This window comes from Pseudopipra pipra, chromosome 8, assembly GCF_036250125.1.
Source record: "Pseudopipra pipra isolate bDixPip1 chromosome 8, bDixPip1.hap1, whole genome shotgun sequence".
Lineage (NCBI taxonomy): Eukaryota > Metazoa > Chordata > Aves > Passeriformes > Pipridae > Pseudopipra > Pseudopipra pipra.
The window spans coordinates 9,579,969-9,597,098 of record NC_087556.1 but is presented as its reverse complement, the minus strand read 5'-3'; the positions used below and the strand labels follow the sequence as shown (position 1 = coordinate 9,597,098).

General features: G+C 40.1%; 2 protein-coding genes across 7 annotated transcripts in view; one reads left to right on the top strand and one right to left on the bottom strand.

Annotated features, from left to right (window-relative positions):
* GPRIN2 (G protein regulated inducer of neurite outgrowth 2) overlaps nt 1-10,372 on the bottom strand; it is a 37,445-nt gene extending 27,073 nt beyond the window's left edge. The window contains exons 1-5 of one of the 3 annotated variants that reach the window (XM_064662483.1): nt 10,283-10,372; nt 7,784-7,877; nt 5,857-5,942; nt 4,845-4,928; nt 4,104-4,242 (exon numbers count right to left, since the gene is read on the bottom strand). In XM_064662483.1, the coding sequence (XP_064518553.1) occupies nt 4,104-4,120 (17 nt within the window). In that variant the 5' untranslated portion in view covers nt 4,121-4,242; nt 4,845-4,928; nt 5,857-5,942; nt 7,784-7,877; nt 10,283-10,372. Of the gene's footprint in view, nt 1-4,103; nt 4,243-4,844; nt 4,929-5,856; nt 6,899-7,783; nt 7,878-10,282 lie in introns of those variants that run through there. The other 2 variants (XM_064662482.1, XM_064662484.1) reach the window with 2 other exon arrangements.
* Nucleotides 7,172-17,130, top strand: LOC135417874 (synaptotagmin-15-like). 4 transcript variants are annotated; one of them, XM_064662498.1, is made up of 8 exons: nt 7,172-7,255; nt 10,507-10,705; nt 11,398-11,540; nt 12,184-12,479; nt 13,286-13,456; nt 13,981-14,101; nt 15,358-15,537; nt 16,820-17,130. In XM_064662498.1, exons 1-8 carry the CDS (start codon nt 7,249-7,251, stop codon nt 16,954-16,956), a joined length of 1,254 nt encoding a protein of 417 aa, XP_064518568.1. In that variant the 5' UTR covers nt 7,172-7,248; the 3' UTR covers nt 16,957-17,130. The 4 variants fall into 4 exon arrangements, with proteins under 4 accessions (XP_064518568.1, XP_064518566.1, XP_064518567.1 ...); XM_064662496.1 differs by having other exon boundaries at nt 12,160-12,479; XM_064662497.1 differs by lacking the exon at nt 7,172-7,255 and having other exon boundaries at nt 10,485-10,705.

The following is a 17,130-nucleotide window of genomic DNA, read 5'->3' as shown; positions in this document are numbered from 1 at the left end:
TCAGGATGTGCTGGGGAGAGTATGTTGGGAGCAAGAGAGACAGAGGACAGAGGCTTCAGGAAAGCTGGGGGAACTTTAAGGGAATTTGGATCTGGTCTCTGTGGCTGCCTGCATTAGACCAGTCTCATAAGAGGCATGATCCTTGGTGAGCAATGCACTGTACATTGAATAATGCTTGCAGAATTAAAACCTGTAAGTGCATATAACTATAAAGTAGTGCACACAGATTTCAGAGTAGCCCCACAGCAAGAGAACAATGCCATTTCAAATGCATCCAGTGCCAGAGGCAGTCCAGAGAGATGGACTGTAAGCCAGGCCAGCTCTGCCTGCAATAATCTGCAGGGCTGACTCTGTGACAGATTGAAATGCAGTAACAGTGTTTATGCAACTAAATCTTGTTCTAATCTATTAGTTTATGTAACCTTTGCTCATGGATATACTGACTCATAGGTCTCAGGAATCTAAAGAAAATCTCCTTTAACTCTCTCCCATCCTCCAACCCCCGTTTGCCCCATAAACAAGTGGATTGTCAGAGATCTTGCTCATTCTCTTTGAGGAAGAATTATGTTGCTAACAGGAAAAAAGGCATAACTAAAGTTCTCAGAACCAGTGTACTATTCCATACAACCCAAGTTATATAATAAGCTGGCCAGTGGCAGGCAGGTGTCCTTCAGGTTAGCATTTCCAACCACAGAATGTACCATTTGAACCCCAGGCTGGGGAAGGCAGAGAGATTGTTGACTTAGCTCATAGGGAGAAAAAATACTGCTTTCTAGCATTCAGACTTTTTTTATTCTAAATAAAGCATGGCAACCATATCTGTGGGAATGACACTGATGTTTCCTAGCTTGAAAGATATACTTTCATCCTTCCTATATTGCTTGCATTTCCTAGAACATCTTCACATACATTTTGAGTGAGGAGCTGACAAGAGGAACAGAGTGAAGAATTCTTGCTGCAGCAGTCAAAACTCTAGGGATTACCACACAAAACATGCCCACATCAGCTTATTTTGTCCCTTCCTGGCTAGGCTCTAACCTAGATTTGTGAAAGGATTTGAGTTATAATGAACCCTTTCTTGAATTCTTGGTGTGGTGGTTTTCATACTTTTTTTGGTGGGTTTTTGTGTTTGGTTGGGGGGGGAGTTGTGTGGGGGTTTTTTTGTTTGGTTTGGTTTGGGTTTTTTTGCTGCCACTGCAGTAGTTCACAGAGCTACTGCAATGCTGCCTACGTAACTGCACTATACCTGATTTAATTTCTAACCCTTTGTATTGAGGATTCATACACTGGCCAAAGCTGACTGATATCAATTGTAATTAAAAAGCATTTGGAGCCAAATCCCATTGTATTTGGTGTATTTAGGAGAGGTCATTATGTATTTTTGATGCATACTAGACACTATCATTACTAGATAAATATTCTGTAAATGCATCAGTCATTCCTTATTATTTGTAGCACAAGCAGTATAAGAACAGGCAGAGTGCCTTTTTCTATTAAGTTCCTTTACATATTGGATGATGTCCTAGTGGATTCTTGATCACACTGAACTGTCTATTCTGCAGAGCCAGAAGCTGTCTCCGAGAGGGATGGCTCAGGTTTCAGCACCGCCCTGTGCAGCGGTTTTCCAAGGAAAGCCGGCAGAGACAGCCCCGGGATGACGCCTGCCCACCGCCTCCCGGCACTGAGCAAAGAGAAAGGCATCACTTGTCCACGTGAAATAGGGACTTAATTACATGAAAAGTTTATTCTTTTCACCTACATTCAGGATTTTGAACTTTTTTTTTTTTTTTTGACCCTCGAGACTCACTATGGTCTTGCCTGGGTTTTTCAGCAACCTTTTTTTTTTTTTTTTAACACATACATGTTTGGGATGGCATCCATAAATCTGTTGTGGCTCTACGTTGGGCAGTTTTAGGTGCATGTGCCTACAGAAACACACCTGTAAGTTACACCAAACAAGTCATCAGTTTTCCCTATCTGATTCCAAAAACAAACATCACATTTTTCTCTCAGTTAAAAGTTTGCACCCCATGAAGCTGTACCAATTGCACCATTACCTGTGGTGTAATTTCTACACCATATATATAATTTTGTACTTTCCTGCAAATCTTAAGATGGATTACTGCCTATGGATTCATCTACCTGCTCAGCAATCCCTTCCCATTTGTATTAGAGTACATACCTTATTTACATTATGTCTAGTTTAAATTCATTATCCCTCACTCAGACTGAGTGAGACCTAGGAAATGCTGCCTAAAATAAAAACTAGTCTTGCCTTAGAGCAACATCTTTTGTTCATCACTACAGCTGTGTGAATAGCTTGTTTTTCATGTGTACACAGGTAATCTTGCAAGGCCTTGCCAGAGTTACAAAGTTTAGATTACTATTACCAAGGCTATGTGGCGTACAAAACCAGAACAAAAAGCCAGATCTTACCCCCAAAAAGCTTTAAACCCACTCAAGCCAGAGCTTCACAAGTAGTTTTCACTGCAAAAGTCTCTACAGGACTTGTGCATATAACCTGTGAACTTGGAGTTTATTAATAAAGAAATTTTAAAAGGAATGTTTTGTACTGGTTTGTTTTTTTTTTCTTAAAACAGCAACAGCTGCTAACTTTCTTATGCAAATTATATTAGCAAAAAAAAACCCTGCAGCCAAGAAGACTTGGTATTTCTGAAATTCCTATTGCAAAGCACAGGAAGGAAAATTCATTTGAAAGGAATGAGAGTTCACATTTTCTCCATTTTGTTTCATACATTAAGAAGCCACCCTTAAGGGAACTTTTTGGTTTGCTCTATCATTCACACCAAAGCCCAACTTTGGACAGGAGGTGGTGCTATAGCTTGCAAAAATTTTATTACTAGGCAACACCAACAGTTAAAGCTTACTAGAAGAAAAAGGAAAAGGTAAAAAAAAAGAGAAGCATTCTGAATCCTGTAGAAGTGCTGGTATGCAGACCTTACCTACATATGCTTTCATAGCAGTAGGTGTATCATAACAGGGCTGAAAAGTTGTGTAAGGCCCTAAAGTATTCATGTCTGTCAGGGATTTCAAATACTGAGCAAAAGATGAATATCAAAGCATGGTAAAACCCCCTGTATTGCACAGCACGTTCTGTGCCAGCTGTAACAATTTTTCATGTGGCCAAGGCTCTGTTGACCAGTTCTGTGCCATGAGGAAACTGATGGGATAAATACACCCAGGTGGAAAGTTTTTGCAGGTCCAGAGAGTATTCTGCCTCCCTCTCCCTGAACAATGTCGAAGTTAGCTGCAGTGTCTGGAGTTTTACTGGGATAAGATGAAACACCAAAGTAGGAATCAAACCCCCTCAACTGGGTTAATGCTTGCTTTCCTCTCTTTTATTCTTTTGCTGCATTTCTCCTCAAGCCCTTCTAGAAGCACCAAACATGGCAGCATTTGAAGATTTTTTCCTGTTGCCCACGTTGCCCTGTCTTTATCCCCATTTCATACCCGTAATTTTACTGGGAGAGCTGTTCTGGACTGTAGCCTGCTTAAAGGCAACTACCATCAACAGCAAAGCTCAGGGAAAACAATTCTGGGAGATTCGTTCCCTTCTGGATGCACTCACTCTCATTGTCATCTTTTCTTTAGAAAGGACACTAGCAAATGGCTCCCAGAAAGAATCCAAAGGGTATTTTGTGATAGAGTAAGTCTTTTTTTTACATATTCTTTTCTGAAACAGTCAGTTATCCGTAACCTGCTAAAGCTAAGAACTAGGTGTTAGTCCAAGGCCAACAGTAGACTGTGGGAGAACTTCTTATCTCAGTTACACAAGTGTGGATCTGGAGGAACTCCAGTTATTAAACAATCTATAAAATAAGGATAACAATAACTATTATTTCAAAAAGGTTTTGTGATAGTTAACTACCAGTAATTAATGCTGGTGGAGAGATCAGGATGCTGGAAATGAAAGGCACTATAGAAATTCTAAGTACTCATTATTTCTGCCATTTAAAATTACACTTCTCGATGTAATCTGTTTGTTGTAGTCAGGGTGCCCATCAATGCTCCCTGTAGATCTAATCTATTAAGTCCCCGAGTGATTCACCAGTTTCACATTTTAATTGGAAAAAAAAGTTTACCTCTTTCCAGATGTCATTGCAGCTGAAGGCACCACCGATTTGGAAGTCAAAATTCACAAATGCAAGGAAGTGGTTGTGAAGGCAGAACAACTTGAACACATTTCACTTGAAATGGTTGGATTTAAAGATCATTCTAGGGCTGCAAAATGGGATTTAAAAAAGAAAAATTAAAAAATCCTTTTATCCGTTGAAACTTTAAGATTATTAATAAAAATTATAGTAGGGGTTGGACTTTAGAGTAAAACTGTCAGCTAAACTGTGCTATAATTACTTATCATTAGAAGGATTTACTGATGCTTGTGATTCTACAGCTTTATCTTCTTTAAATACCTCTCTATCTTCTATCACGGGATCTTTCTAACAAACAGCTTTAAGTAATTTCATGCAGTCAACTTGATTGTAACCAGAATGGTATAAAAGGTGCTAAGCAAATACTTCAGTTTTTTCAAAAATATCCAATTTTAAATATAAATACGTTGAATTTCACCCAGTCTAGTGGGAATTACAAGAATATCATATGATAAATGATGCAAACTTGATACTTAGGTGTCTCGTGAGCAATGCAACATCACTGCTTTTAAATTAACACTCCTTAGAAAACTATTTTGTGGCAGAATATTCTTTAGCTTCAGTGCTCTGACTGTTTAAATCAATTCCTTTGAAACCATAATCTATTTCCAACTTGTCTTTCTATTCTTCAGAAGGCTTAAGAACAACATTAGAGAAGATTTTCAGGCTCACCTTTTATACACATCTCTTCCAGTGACCACAGTTGCCTTTTCAGTATTAGTTCCAGCTTTGCCAAAGCAAGAAGAAAGTCTCCACCTGAGCAACCATAAAAATGGTATCATCATTTCAGCATTCAAAACAGGACTAACTAATTAGCACCGAAGCAAGGAAATCATCTATGAGCAAAGTGCTGTCAGACATACACAGTAAAAACTACAGTATTTGGTATCTCCCCTGACGATGAGCTGTGCAACTTCATAAGAATGTATTTTTTCAAAAATATGACAGGAATGTGCCACCAGAACTAAAGAAAAAAACCAAAAAATAGAACATGAAGAAAAACATACTTCATAAATATGTATTACTGTTTGGGGCCTGACTCCTTACTTTTGTTGCTAATACTAAAAAAAAAAAAAAAAAAAAGGTAATCATTAAAAGGTGGGGAGAATATAGTGTCCCTTGCCCTGCATTCTAAACTAGGATGTCTTGCCAGTGATTATTCTGAAGTATAGTAAAATATGATTTTGTATTTGCATTTGGAATTTCTAAGTGGTCTTTTAAAGCTCAAGGTTTTACTGTAAGATGCAAGACCTGGATATGCAGATTGAAAAAAAGTATGTGTTATGAAATATGCACCAGAAACTTAGAATATTTATAGTACAATAGCTAGGTCCACAAAATATTAAACTCTAAGCTTGCTCTCAGCTGTTCAAGAGATTTAGGCTAGGAAGGAGGCAAGTAATCAGAGATAAAGGAAAGTATAATTGTTTCACATCCTGCATTTATTCTGATTTCCAACTGGTGCAAGAACTCGGCACAGAAAGACTAGAGAACAGGAGCTTTGTGATGCAGCAGAGAATCAAAATTAAAGCTCCCTGCTTAACAACTTTGCCATTAACTTCTTCCACAGGGACTTGGAGAGGGTGAGATCTGCTCCTCACAGCTGACACTGTCCCATCCGCTGGCTCACTGAAACAAGAGCTCAACCCGCAGGTGGTTATTGGCTATTGTTTCCCAGACTTACAGCTTCACACACCTCCTCACAAGCACCACAACCGGTATGGGAGACAGTGCGTCTGGCACAGATCATTTTAACCCTTCAGCAGTGTTCTGTAAAGCAATCAGATGTTTAAAGCAACTTTATCACTCCTCACATGGCCACAGAAGCAGCTCAAGTGAGAACACTGTAACAGAAAGCAGACAGTTGTTGTCTTGCCACACAACTCACAACTTTTGGTTGTCTCAGACTTGCTTATAGACATTATCCTGACAAGAGTAAAACTGCTCAGCAATAAATCTCTACTTCAGTGTTAATACTAATTCAATGTAGAAATAAGAATAGTAAAAGCAACAACTATCCAACATTTATTTAATGGTTAACTTTCTTACAAGTGTAAACTCGAAATATATGAAGCTTTTTCTTCCTAGAGTAAAAATTATCTAAATACTTTCTTACTTCTGGAAGACTCAAAAATTAATAAAAAAAGCTTACCACACTACATCTATAACAGGACATTTTAAACGCAATAAAAAGTATTCTAAGATTCCACATACACAGAAGATATTTCACCAGAATCCTGCTGGTTTAATTCCTGTGCATTTCTCTGGCTTTTAGATTAAACAGAACTATGCAAATGTATGCAACAGCTGTGAGGAGAACAAGTATATGTAATACAAACAGTTGTTAAATTTAAGGTACAGATTCTTGTCATACTGTGAAATAAGCATTAGCAGACAAGAAGCAGTGACAGTGAATAGTTTGTTTCTGAACCATGCAAGAGTAATTTTGTTGGTAAAGATCTGTTTGGTTGTGTTTATTACACACATGAGCGATTAAAGATCATTACGTTTACAAATACAAATAGGAAGAGAATATAGAAATTGCAATTGTCTGAGGGGATTTCTTGTGTTCCTTTGTGCTTATGTACTTTGTTAAAAGCGTGAAAGAAGTTAATACTACTTTCTTGCCCACCCGAATATTCAGATTCAAGATACTCATATCAAACTCTTTTTTCTGAGCAGAATTGTAGCTTTTGAAGTTCTCTCGCACAGCCAGGGCCGCACAGGTACGTTTTTTAGGGCTGACATAAGATTTACGCAGCACAGCGGCCACTTCCCCGCCCGGTTCCAGCCCTCCCTCCCCATCAGGATCGGTGCTGTCCGTCCCTCGCCTCCCGCGCTGCGGGGCTGGCCGGGCACGGAGAGCCTGGGACAGCACGGAACCTTTCCCGAACAGGTATCCCTGCTTTTCTTCTGCCCGGGACCAGAAGTGTCCCTGTTTTAGCTCCCGTTCCCAGCCTCTCCCGTGTGCGCCCCGCGGGGGCGGTCCGGGGAGGGGCTGCCGGCCCTGGGACAGCCGCACATCGCCCGGGCCCGGCGGGGATGGCACCGGGGCCGTGACCGGAGCACCGCACCCATGCCCGGTGAGTGCCTGCGGGCGCGGGGGGACCGAGGGAAGGAGGGAGGGGGTGCCCGGCTCCTGCCGCAGCCCCGGGCCGGGCACCAGCCCCGGCCCCCGCCCGCCGGCGCTGCGGGAAAGCCCGACATCGGCTCTAACCTGTCTCTGAACACCAAGCGCTGTTCACCTGCCCGGCCTCCTCCGGAGCCGGCTCAGGGAGCGGAGCCCGTAACCTGCGGGTCCGGGAGGCACCGCCCGGAGCACCGGCCAGGGGACAGCTTGGCTCAGAGACAGGCACGGCCAATGCAGGGTCCAGCCCGCACCCCTGTTATTTGGTTTATACTGTACATATGCTTATACTCTAAGTGCCTTATATGGGGATTAAAATTTTCGTGGAGAACTGGCTGGTCACAACTCCAAAAGGCTTACTGCAAAGTTTAAGGAAAGCTTATTAAAAGCACATCATCAGACAGTAAGCGAAAAGGGATGCAATCCCCAAAGGAGACAGAGGATGACCGTCAACATCTCCTCTGTGCTGGGATAAACCTGGTACCTATTAACAGTAGACAGTCCCCCAGCTCAGGCCACGCAGAGATGAAATGGTCCAACAGGTCTCTTCCATCTCCGGCTGCCATGATCCAGTACCACTGCAGAATACAATACATAATTTCTCACGATGACAGGTAGTTATTTAAACAGATACATATTTTCTCCCTGCACACAATGGACTCAACTTATTTCAATGGTCGATTTTGTGGCTAGTGCTACATTGTGCCCTACACAACTGGATCTGTTGCTGATCTAATCAGATAAGATGGACAAAAAGTGAGCCAAATTCTCCTTACTCTTATTAAATCACAGGTAGCTTTACTGAAATGAGTAAAACTGTACCTTATCTCTACCACTGTGTAAAGTAAAAGAAAGAATTTGAGCCAATGGCTGTGGCTGTGTCATAAACTCACATCATTCTGCACTGAACAAACTCAATACATAAAAACTCATTAACAAAGAGATTGGAAACTCATTCTCTTACACCAAAAATCAATGCACAGGTGCTGTACTATATGTTGGATTACAACACACTGAAGTTTACTGTCCTTAATAGTAAATGGTGACAAACTGGTTATGGGGGGACACAGAACTGCTGCTGAGAGCATCAAAGACTTGTGAATGAAGAGGACAAGTTAAACAAAGTTCTGTTGAGCTTGCTTGAAATGTTAACCTTTTAGACAAGTCTGTCAGGCAGTAAAAGTACCAGCCATATAGACATTTGTATTGTTGATAGTGCACCTGTATGAAATAAAACATTAGTTTCTGTTATGTTCAAAGGCATTAAAGTGGTGCATTTTTTTCTGCATCTGGCCATCTAAGCTGCAATGAAATGGCAATCTGACTGAAGACATATTTGAGCATACCCTACAAAACTAAAAGGAATAAACACACAAAATTCCCATGGTTATATGCATTTCCTCATACTGTGCATTCTTATCAAAGGAAACTAATTCGCCCACATAGCACAATCAGACTTGTGTCTGTATTAATATTAACCCATACCAAATGGGTACTTGTTTCCTGTTCCTCAGAATAAGTATTGCAGTAATAGTCTGGCTGAATGCTGAAACCTGTTCAGGTCACCTGCCAGCTGCAGGGACAGCAAAGTGCTCGTTGCTGTGGCACAGCCATGAGCAGAGTGGCTGCTCCGTGGTGGTGCTGGGAGACACGAGTGATTATGTCACTCACAGGGAAGCAGCAGCCAATTCCTGCAGACAGTTAAGGCAACACACCTGGAGGGGAGCAGCAAAACTGAGTTGGCTCCGATGACTCTACCAACTGCAGGAAAATGAGTTAGGATATCTAGAGGTCTTTAAGGCACTGTGGCCAGGTTAATTTTACAGCACGAGGTAATTACTTAAGTGTTCTGTAGCTGAAGGACATTTCATATCACTTATTGCAACAGGGCAACACTGAAAAAGATCAGTAATACGTGTATTTGCAACTCACTTGCCATACTCTTTATAGCTCTAATCAATAAGCTCCATAAAATTAGTTTTGAATTCTTATTCAAAGCTATTACTGGTGTTGGCTGATTATTTTGTGCTTGTATTGTCTTTATTTACTTGTACCATCATAGAGAGATACTGCAAGGTATCTACCAAGCACAGACAGATAAAAAGGAAAAAGAAATAAAGCATAATCAGAGTTATATCTCCCTAAGCACAGAGAAGGGGAAAAAGGTCAATACTAGTTGTGAGAAAACACCAGGTCACTTTGCTGCTTCAGTTTCAGAGGAGACCCTGAGAATAGTCAGCACCCAGTACTCAGCTGATCCTGAGCTGCCACCCATGGCTGCAGAGTGGAAGATAATTCTGCAGTCTGGGCTCTTTTTCAGACAGAGGATATTCTGGTAGGATCAGTTCTCAGTTGAGATCTAGTCACATCTCGATGCATCAGTACTAGTCTAGTGGGGACTGAACATAAGTGGTCTTTGCAGCCTTTCAGTGCAGCATACTCAGCAAACATGTAAAAGCAACGAACTGAGCCCATTATCAATTATCTACCCTTAGTCTGATGAGAAATTCTCACAACAGAATTCCTCATATTCATATTAAATACATTTATTAAGTTTTTTTAGTGTGAACAGCCCAAACCCCAAATTATACAAGATTTTGTTTTATGTGAAGTAATCACAATTCAGGAAACTGTGTTTAATGGATACTTAACTCTGACTTCACAGATCAGGAAACACATGCATCCTTAGAAGGAAAACAACCCATAGCTTTGCTTTGTTCCTTGTTCCAGGGTCTAGTCTCAACACAACATAGATGAATAGTTGGAAGAACAAACCAAACCAAAATAATGGAAGAACAAACCAAACAAAAATAATGGTACCTTTTGTATTAGGTGCTCCTGGCTTTTCTTCTTCTTTTGTTACACAAGCTCTAGCACTTCTGACATGCTGAGGTAAAATGCTTATGCTAAGGTAAAATGAAAGCCCAAACAATCCTTTGGGGTCTGGTTGGTTTTTTTTTTTCCCCTGTCTGTAGTCTCTTACCTTGCAGTCATTGCCAGCATATCTGAACACTTTCTAATCTGTCACTGCTGATGTCATACATCTTCCAAAGACAAAAATGTGCACATGAGCTGAAGGCTTCATTTAAAAATTATTCTGGAATGTAAATCAGATACATTTGTTAGCTTTATTATTCCTGCCTATCCCCAAAACATCTATAACTTTGATCTTCCTATGATTCTTTATGTGCTTCTATGTTTGTATAGAGCAAGCAGTTGCTGTGGCTGGAGCTGTAATAGGAGGCATCCTTCTATTTGTTCTCATTGGAATGACTGCATACCTGCTCTGGAAAAAATTTTGCTGCCTCCTTTCTTATGAAAAGCTCACCAGTTCTGTCAAAACAACAAATGCAAATGCCTTTTTTCAGGATCAGACAAATCCTGAAATGCAACTGAAAAGCACAAGGTACCTATTTTCATTTTGTTTTTAAAGCATACACTACTGGTACTTTATTTCAACTTGTCAAATCTCGAACGAGGGGGTGACCTAATATGTGTATTACAGAAATAAATAAGACTCCTACATTATGTGAAAACATCAGTCATGTTCTGTTTTGTTTCTTTAGAAAATGAATAATTTTACTATGAAAGCAAGGATTATTTCTGATTTATGTAAAAGAAATACTACATTCAAATATAATTGGTGCATGGCTAGGTTCTTTTGTTACCTAGACAAATTCACCTATCTTCCAGAGTCATTCCTGGTGGTCTCATAATGAAGCATCCAAGAACTGAACAACAGGACTTCAGGAGGGAGGGAGACTCCCTTAGAAAGTTAGTTACCAGGGCTTTTGGGCTCTAAAACAAGAAGCTGCAGTTAATTCTTCTTTTCCTTTGAAAGATAAATTCTAAAGGAAAAGAAAGAGGGATAGAGAGGAATCTGTCTGAAGAACTGAGACCTAATGTGCCTCACTGGATATTTATGCATTAAATCAATAAAATCAATTGCAAAACAATGGATATTTATAATTTTTACCTATGCATCTCTGTAGAATTTTTACAAAATTGTGTGAAAAGAACAGTAAAGTTATTTCTGTTACCAAGTTTGGTTTCCATATTTAAATCAGAAGAGTCAATAGCTGCTGTTGTCTTGAGCAGATCCAGGAGTGTTCCATTTATCATTCCACCAACACTGCATGGGAGAGACTGGATTAACCTGACAAATGAAGAACAAGTTCAGGAAGACAGTGACCCCTACATGATCCCTCAGTCTGGGCCACGGTCATCATTTCATTCTTTGGGTATGGCACTGAAAAAATGGGACTCTCCTTAAGGGTATTCCTTTAATGGGTTAACTTGATTATTATGAGTCATATTTATTGGGGGCACATTAGACATAGTGTTACACAGTACAAGCCCTAAACACTATATGTGTGTGTATATATATATATATATATATATATAAGCCCTAAACACTATATGTGTGTGTGTGTATATATATATATATATATATATATATATATATATATAGGAATTGAGCAAGAACAGAGCCATTCTGGTCCCAGTGCTGTGGTACCTTGCACATATGGCAGACAAAGCAATCTCTCTCCCATGTTTTGTAAAGGCCCAACACGAGTGTAGCTCAGCAAGTGTCTTATTGTTGTTCCCAGAAACAGCAGTGACCAGTTGCAGACTGAGACAACAAATACCTAAAACTATCTACATACAGTCACAGGAATAAAAGAAAGAAAAGTGGTGCAGCCTTACAACTACTCCTCCAAATCCGAGGAAAAGAGAAATAAAATATGAAATTACACCAAAAATTATTGTTAATTAAGAGACTAATGTGATTTCCCCTAATACAACATTGATTATAAAAATGCCTGCTATGGTCTTGAGACTAATCTTGTTTTTTACAAGGTGCTTGTTTTTTATTTCATGAAGCTGGAGCTTACGTTGTAGGGACCATTAACCCAGAGCTGTACAAGTTTCCTGAAGACAAAAGTGAGACGGATTTTCCTGATGGCAACATCGGCCGCCTCTGGTTCTCCATAGAATACGAGCAGGAGTCAGAGAGGCTCCTGGTCTCCTTGATCAAAGTCAGAAAGCTGCAGCCTCCTGCTGATTCCTGCAGTCCATTTGTGAAAATCTACTTGCTGCCTGATGAAAGAAGCTGCTTGCAGTCCAAAACAAAACGTAAAACACTTAATCCGCAGTTTGATGAAAACTTTGTTTTTCAGGTACTTTTTAATGAAGCAGATTTTTGTTAGCAAATATTAACCTGTCAAACTACAGTAGTTTGTGGAAAATTAACGTTCACAACACTTCTGACAAGATAGAAGTTGCTTCCACCAGAGATGGGATATTTTACTGAGGCTTTTGGAGATCCCGAGCTACAGAAGTGTGTGGCTCCAGAACTGATCTTACTTGTGCTCTGCACCAAAGTTAAGGATTCCAGGACTTGCCCTGGGAATGATGAAAATTCCAGTTTGAATGGCTGAGCAGTTCAGCCCAGCAGCTCTGGAAGTCCAGAAGCAGCCAATACTGATCTAATGCTTTCATAGCTTTTAGTTTCTTTGCTGTGGAAGTGGGGTAGACACCAGAACTTATCTGGTATGCTGTTTGTACAGTGTTGTAAAGAGTGGCTCCCCCCATGCTAAGAGGCTTTCAAGCAGATGTCACAAGACAAAAAGCTTTAAAACCAGAAAAAGTTTGTGTTTCAGACAACTGAAAAAATAAATGTTTACAGATTTGTAGACATTTGTGTCTGAAAGTGAATGCATCATATAACACTAGATCTGTATGAGCTGAAAAACCACCAACTAACTTCATATTTTTCAAATAAACTCATTCTATTTTAGCTTGCATCTTGACTTCTGCATAGCTAAAACTTCAGGCAAATTAAGAAAGTGAACTTCAAATAATTAAAGGAAATCTCCACCTACCTTCAACATACTTTGAAAAATTCTTCCTTTGAAGTCATGCTAGAATAGAAAAGTGCCAGATATTTTATAATTATTAATAAATTCTTCCTTTTCCTGTACAGGTTTCCAGTAAAATGTTGCTCCAAAGGACTCTGAAATTTTTGGTTTATCATGTTGATAAACACAAGAAGCATCATCTCCTAGGACAAGTTATCTTCCCACTAAAAAATGAAGTGTTAACTGATGACAACAAACTAGTCATATGGAGAGATCTGGAGAAAGAAAACTTGGAGGTATGTGGTACCATGCTGCTTAGCATTGTGGAAATTCTGTCATCTTGCAAGTGTTGGAGGGATACAGCTGAAGTAGAAGCATGTTCTATCAAGGACATCAAATGAAAAAGTATTTGATAAACATTTGGAATCAGAATCCCCATCTTACCAACCTGCAGATCCACAACTGCTATAAAGGGATTACCCAATTTCTCAGGAACAGTCACGTGAGTTAGGAGGTAGTTACATAGGAAAGCACCTTTTCCTATTTGTTTCTGTTTTGAATTACTAAGAGCAGAAAAAAAAAAAAGCAGGAGAGGCAAGGAAATAGGCAGAACCCAGTAGAGAGCATACTTCAAAGGTTTAGGAAGGCTGATTAATTGATTCCATCAAATGCCACAATGGCATAAATAAAGCCATTACAATTCCCTCACATCCCTTAATGTGACAGAAACCATTACTATGAAAAAGGCTTTTTCTCCCCATTTGTCCATGTGACCACAGTTTTTCACATATATCTGACAAGTGGTGTTCTGCTTCCCAAGCCTCCTTCAGAGTATGGTGATATCCAGTTCTCCCTGAGCTACAATGACTACCTGGGCCGTCTCACTGTAGTGGTTCTGAGGGCAAGGGGATTAAAACTCCAGGAGGAGAGCCATGCTGTTGGTAAGTGTGATTTCCCCTCTGCTATCAGCTCCAGAATTCCTGTTTTAATTTGCTCCTTCCTCATCTGTCCACCCAGGCTTGTGCTGAGTGACTCTGGAAAGAACAAGTAAACATCTCAGTGATTTAATATGAGTGGAAACAAGCCATATTTTGCTACTGGGGTAATTGGATTTTGATAGCTTAGTTCTGCTATGTTTGGGATTTGTTTCATAATAAATGGTTTGTCTCATGTCATCAGTGGCAATTTTTTTCTCCTGTTTTAGTACAGAGAGCAACATCCCTTTGCTGCACTCCAACGCAGAGAAAGCAGCATTGCAGGGGATACTGACATGAAAAGATTTGCCTCAGGTCAAATTCCCAGAGGTAACAGCTGCAGGACAACTCCTGATGCTAAACAGCTGCCCTGGGAAGAACTGAAGTGAGAAAAAAATCCCATTTTAGGACAGCCTGGCTGTTCAAAGGACCATGGCACCGAGTCACATTTTCCTCCCTTTCTGCAGTGGGGGTTTTTCTGATATGTCATACTCATGTCCTTGGTCTCTGAGATTACCTCAAAATGCTCTTTAAAATCTAAACACTCAAAACAAAAACAGGCAGCAGAAAATTTCAGGTTGCTTTGGATCTCATTGTCAAAGATCTACTGAATAAGACCATAATGCAATACCGGTCCCACTCAGGAAGCAAGGCAAAATTCTGTTGTTCTTGGCATGTGTCCCCCACCATTTTTGTAATATTCTTTAAAAGAAAGAGGAGAGATCATTGATCTCTTCCTCAAATTTTCTACAGAATCCCTCACCACAGGTCTAGGTGACTGTGAGAATCTGTTCACCTGCACACACCCAATGCAAGCACAGGCTGCATCTCTGGGATGTGGCTCCTCCCTCACGGCCTCCCTTGTGTTGGCTCAAACAGCCACCTGATCACACACCCGAAAATAACTGCTGGCTGAACAAACTAAGCCTGCAAAAAAGTCTCCACCAGATGAAGGGAAGGCATAGAAATATAAGATCAAGGACGCAGGGTAAGGATGTGACTGCTCATTTTATCAGCTCTTGAATTGGAAAGTGCACTGTGGAACTGCACCCTCAGTGCTTTGTGTACTCCCTGCTCAAATGTTATGCATTGCCATGCTGTCATGTGAATCCCTCATGATCTGATTTGACACCTGATATTGAATCTTGAAGGGAAGAAATTCCTTAGGCCATCTCCCAACTGCTTCTCACGTATTTTTCTTCTTGAATTTCTTTTTCTCCAAGGTGTGTACGTCAAAGTCTCACTGATGAACCATAATAAATTCATCAAAAGTAAAAAGACAGCAGCTGTTCTGGGAACTCCCAATCCAGTGTATAATGAAACCTTCAGTTTCAAGGCAGATCAGACAGAGCTGGATACAGCAAGCCTGAGTCTATCTGTGCTCCAGAGTATCAAGGGAGAAAGTAAGCTACATATAAATTATTACAGTCAAGTTGTCATAAATCTCTTACAAACTGGAGACATGTTTAAACCTGGGAGGAACTAATTCCTTTTCAGCAATAATCATAAAACATATAAGATTTTTGGGGTATTTCACAGGCTGTTTCTTCAAAAAGCAGAACAACTTATTTGCAGTTAAGGATATGTCTCCTTCAGAGGCTAAAGATAAATTTAACAGAGGGTGAATAAAATAACCACAGACTAGTCATTGTCAGTACAAGGTGCTGAACTTTTTTTTGTATTATTTCAGTATCCTATTAAAACAGGCTTACGCAATTATTCTGTGAACATTTGTGGGTAATCCTCAACCTCCAAAATGTTGAGGCCATTCACTCTTGCTAACCAAATTTGAAAGTGGAATAGGAATTTTAATTATCCCAGCAGTTCATGCAGTGAGAAAGAAGAAAGAGATTAGCAACATCCCCATTCCCTGGCAGAAAACCTGATACGTGAGGCCACCTCTTACTAATTGTTACAAGAATCCATTAAGGATTCTCTAAGGAGTTCCACTTGGAGAAGTAAATCAGAATTCAATATTTCCACTGCTCACAAGGACATCTTCCCTGCAGTGCAAATATGATCTTGATAATGTAACATTAATACCCTCATTTAGATTCACACACTCCTAAAGAAAATTCCTTTAGGTGAGATTTTGGGGAGGTACTTTGGCTTTGAGGATTGATGAGAATTAGAATCAGCACTTGAGTCTTTCATCATTTTCACTCACAGACAGCTAAATGCTTTACAAACTATTCTGAAGTTCATGCCAGACAAGTTCGAATCATTTTCCCCATTCACAGCTGAAAAGTCCAGGTGTGAAGAAACAATTTGCTCCTTGGCAGAGGGTGGTCAGTGGCAGTCCACATATTGTGCCTCCAAGCTGTCTCAGTAACTACATTTATTCATTCCCAAGCCAGAGCACCACATGAATCCTGCTGAGGTTGCTGATGCCCAAAACTAGGGCAAACTTCCACAGTAAACTTCAGGTAGAGGAGCTGGGCAGATAGAGATCTTTGTGCCTTGAACACAGTCTAGTTTAAGTGCAGGCCTGCATTGACTAAGTACACACTTACTGCAGTACCTGAGCCTCAGCAGGTAGAAACTACAGAACCTGAAATCCAGCATGAATTCCTTGATGAATATTTTGGTTTAGTAACTTCCAGAATACGCATAACCCAGAGAAATATAAGTTAATATGCAAATTTAGGCAAGGATTTCATTACTAACTGCTTATTTTTTTCCTAGAAACACTTCTGCTGGGACGAGTAGTAGTTGGGCCTTTCATGTACACACGTGGCAAAGAACTTGAACACTGGAATGAAATGATCAGCAAGCCCAAGGAGCTGGTTAAACGATGGCATGCTCTCTGCCACAGCATGTAGGCAGTACTGATAAAAAAACCAACCTTAAATTGGAAAAGCTCTTACTATCTTTCTTATCTAAAGGGTACAAAAATATTTGCTAAGATTTTATATTCTAAGTAGACAATAATAAAAGAATTGAATTATTTCCTTAACCAAACAAAAATAAAAGATTTGGTCCCTGGTAGGCTGGAA

Excerpts from the sequence above, each read along its gene's own strand:
- LOC135417874 (XM_064662495.1), top strand. The coding sequence starts at position 10,485 with ATGTGCTTCTATGTTTGTATAGAGCAAGCAGTTGCTGTGGCTGGAGCT. Across the intron at positions 14,102-15,357 it reads GGAGGAGAGCCATGCTGTTG|GTGTGTACGTCAAAGTCTCA; the intron begins GTAAGTGTGATT and ends TTTTTCTCCAAG. Across the intron at positions 15,538-16,819 it reads CCAGAGTATCAAGGGAGAAA|AAACACTTCTGCTGGGACGA; the intron begins GTAAGCTACATA and ends TTTTTTTCCTAG.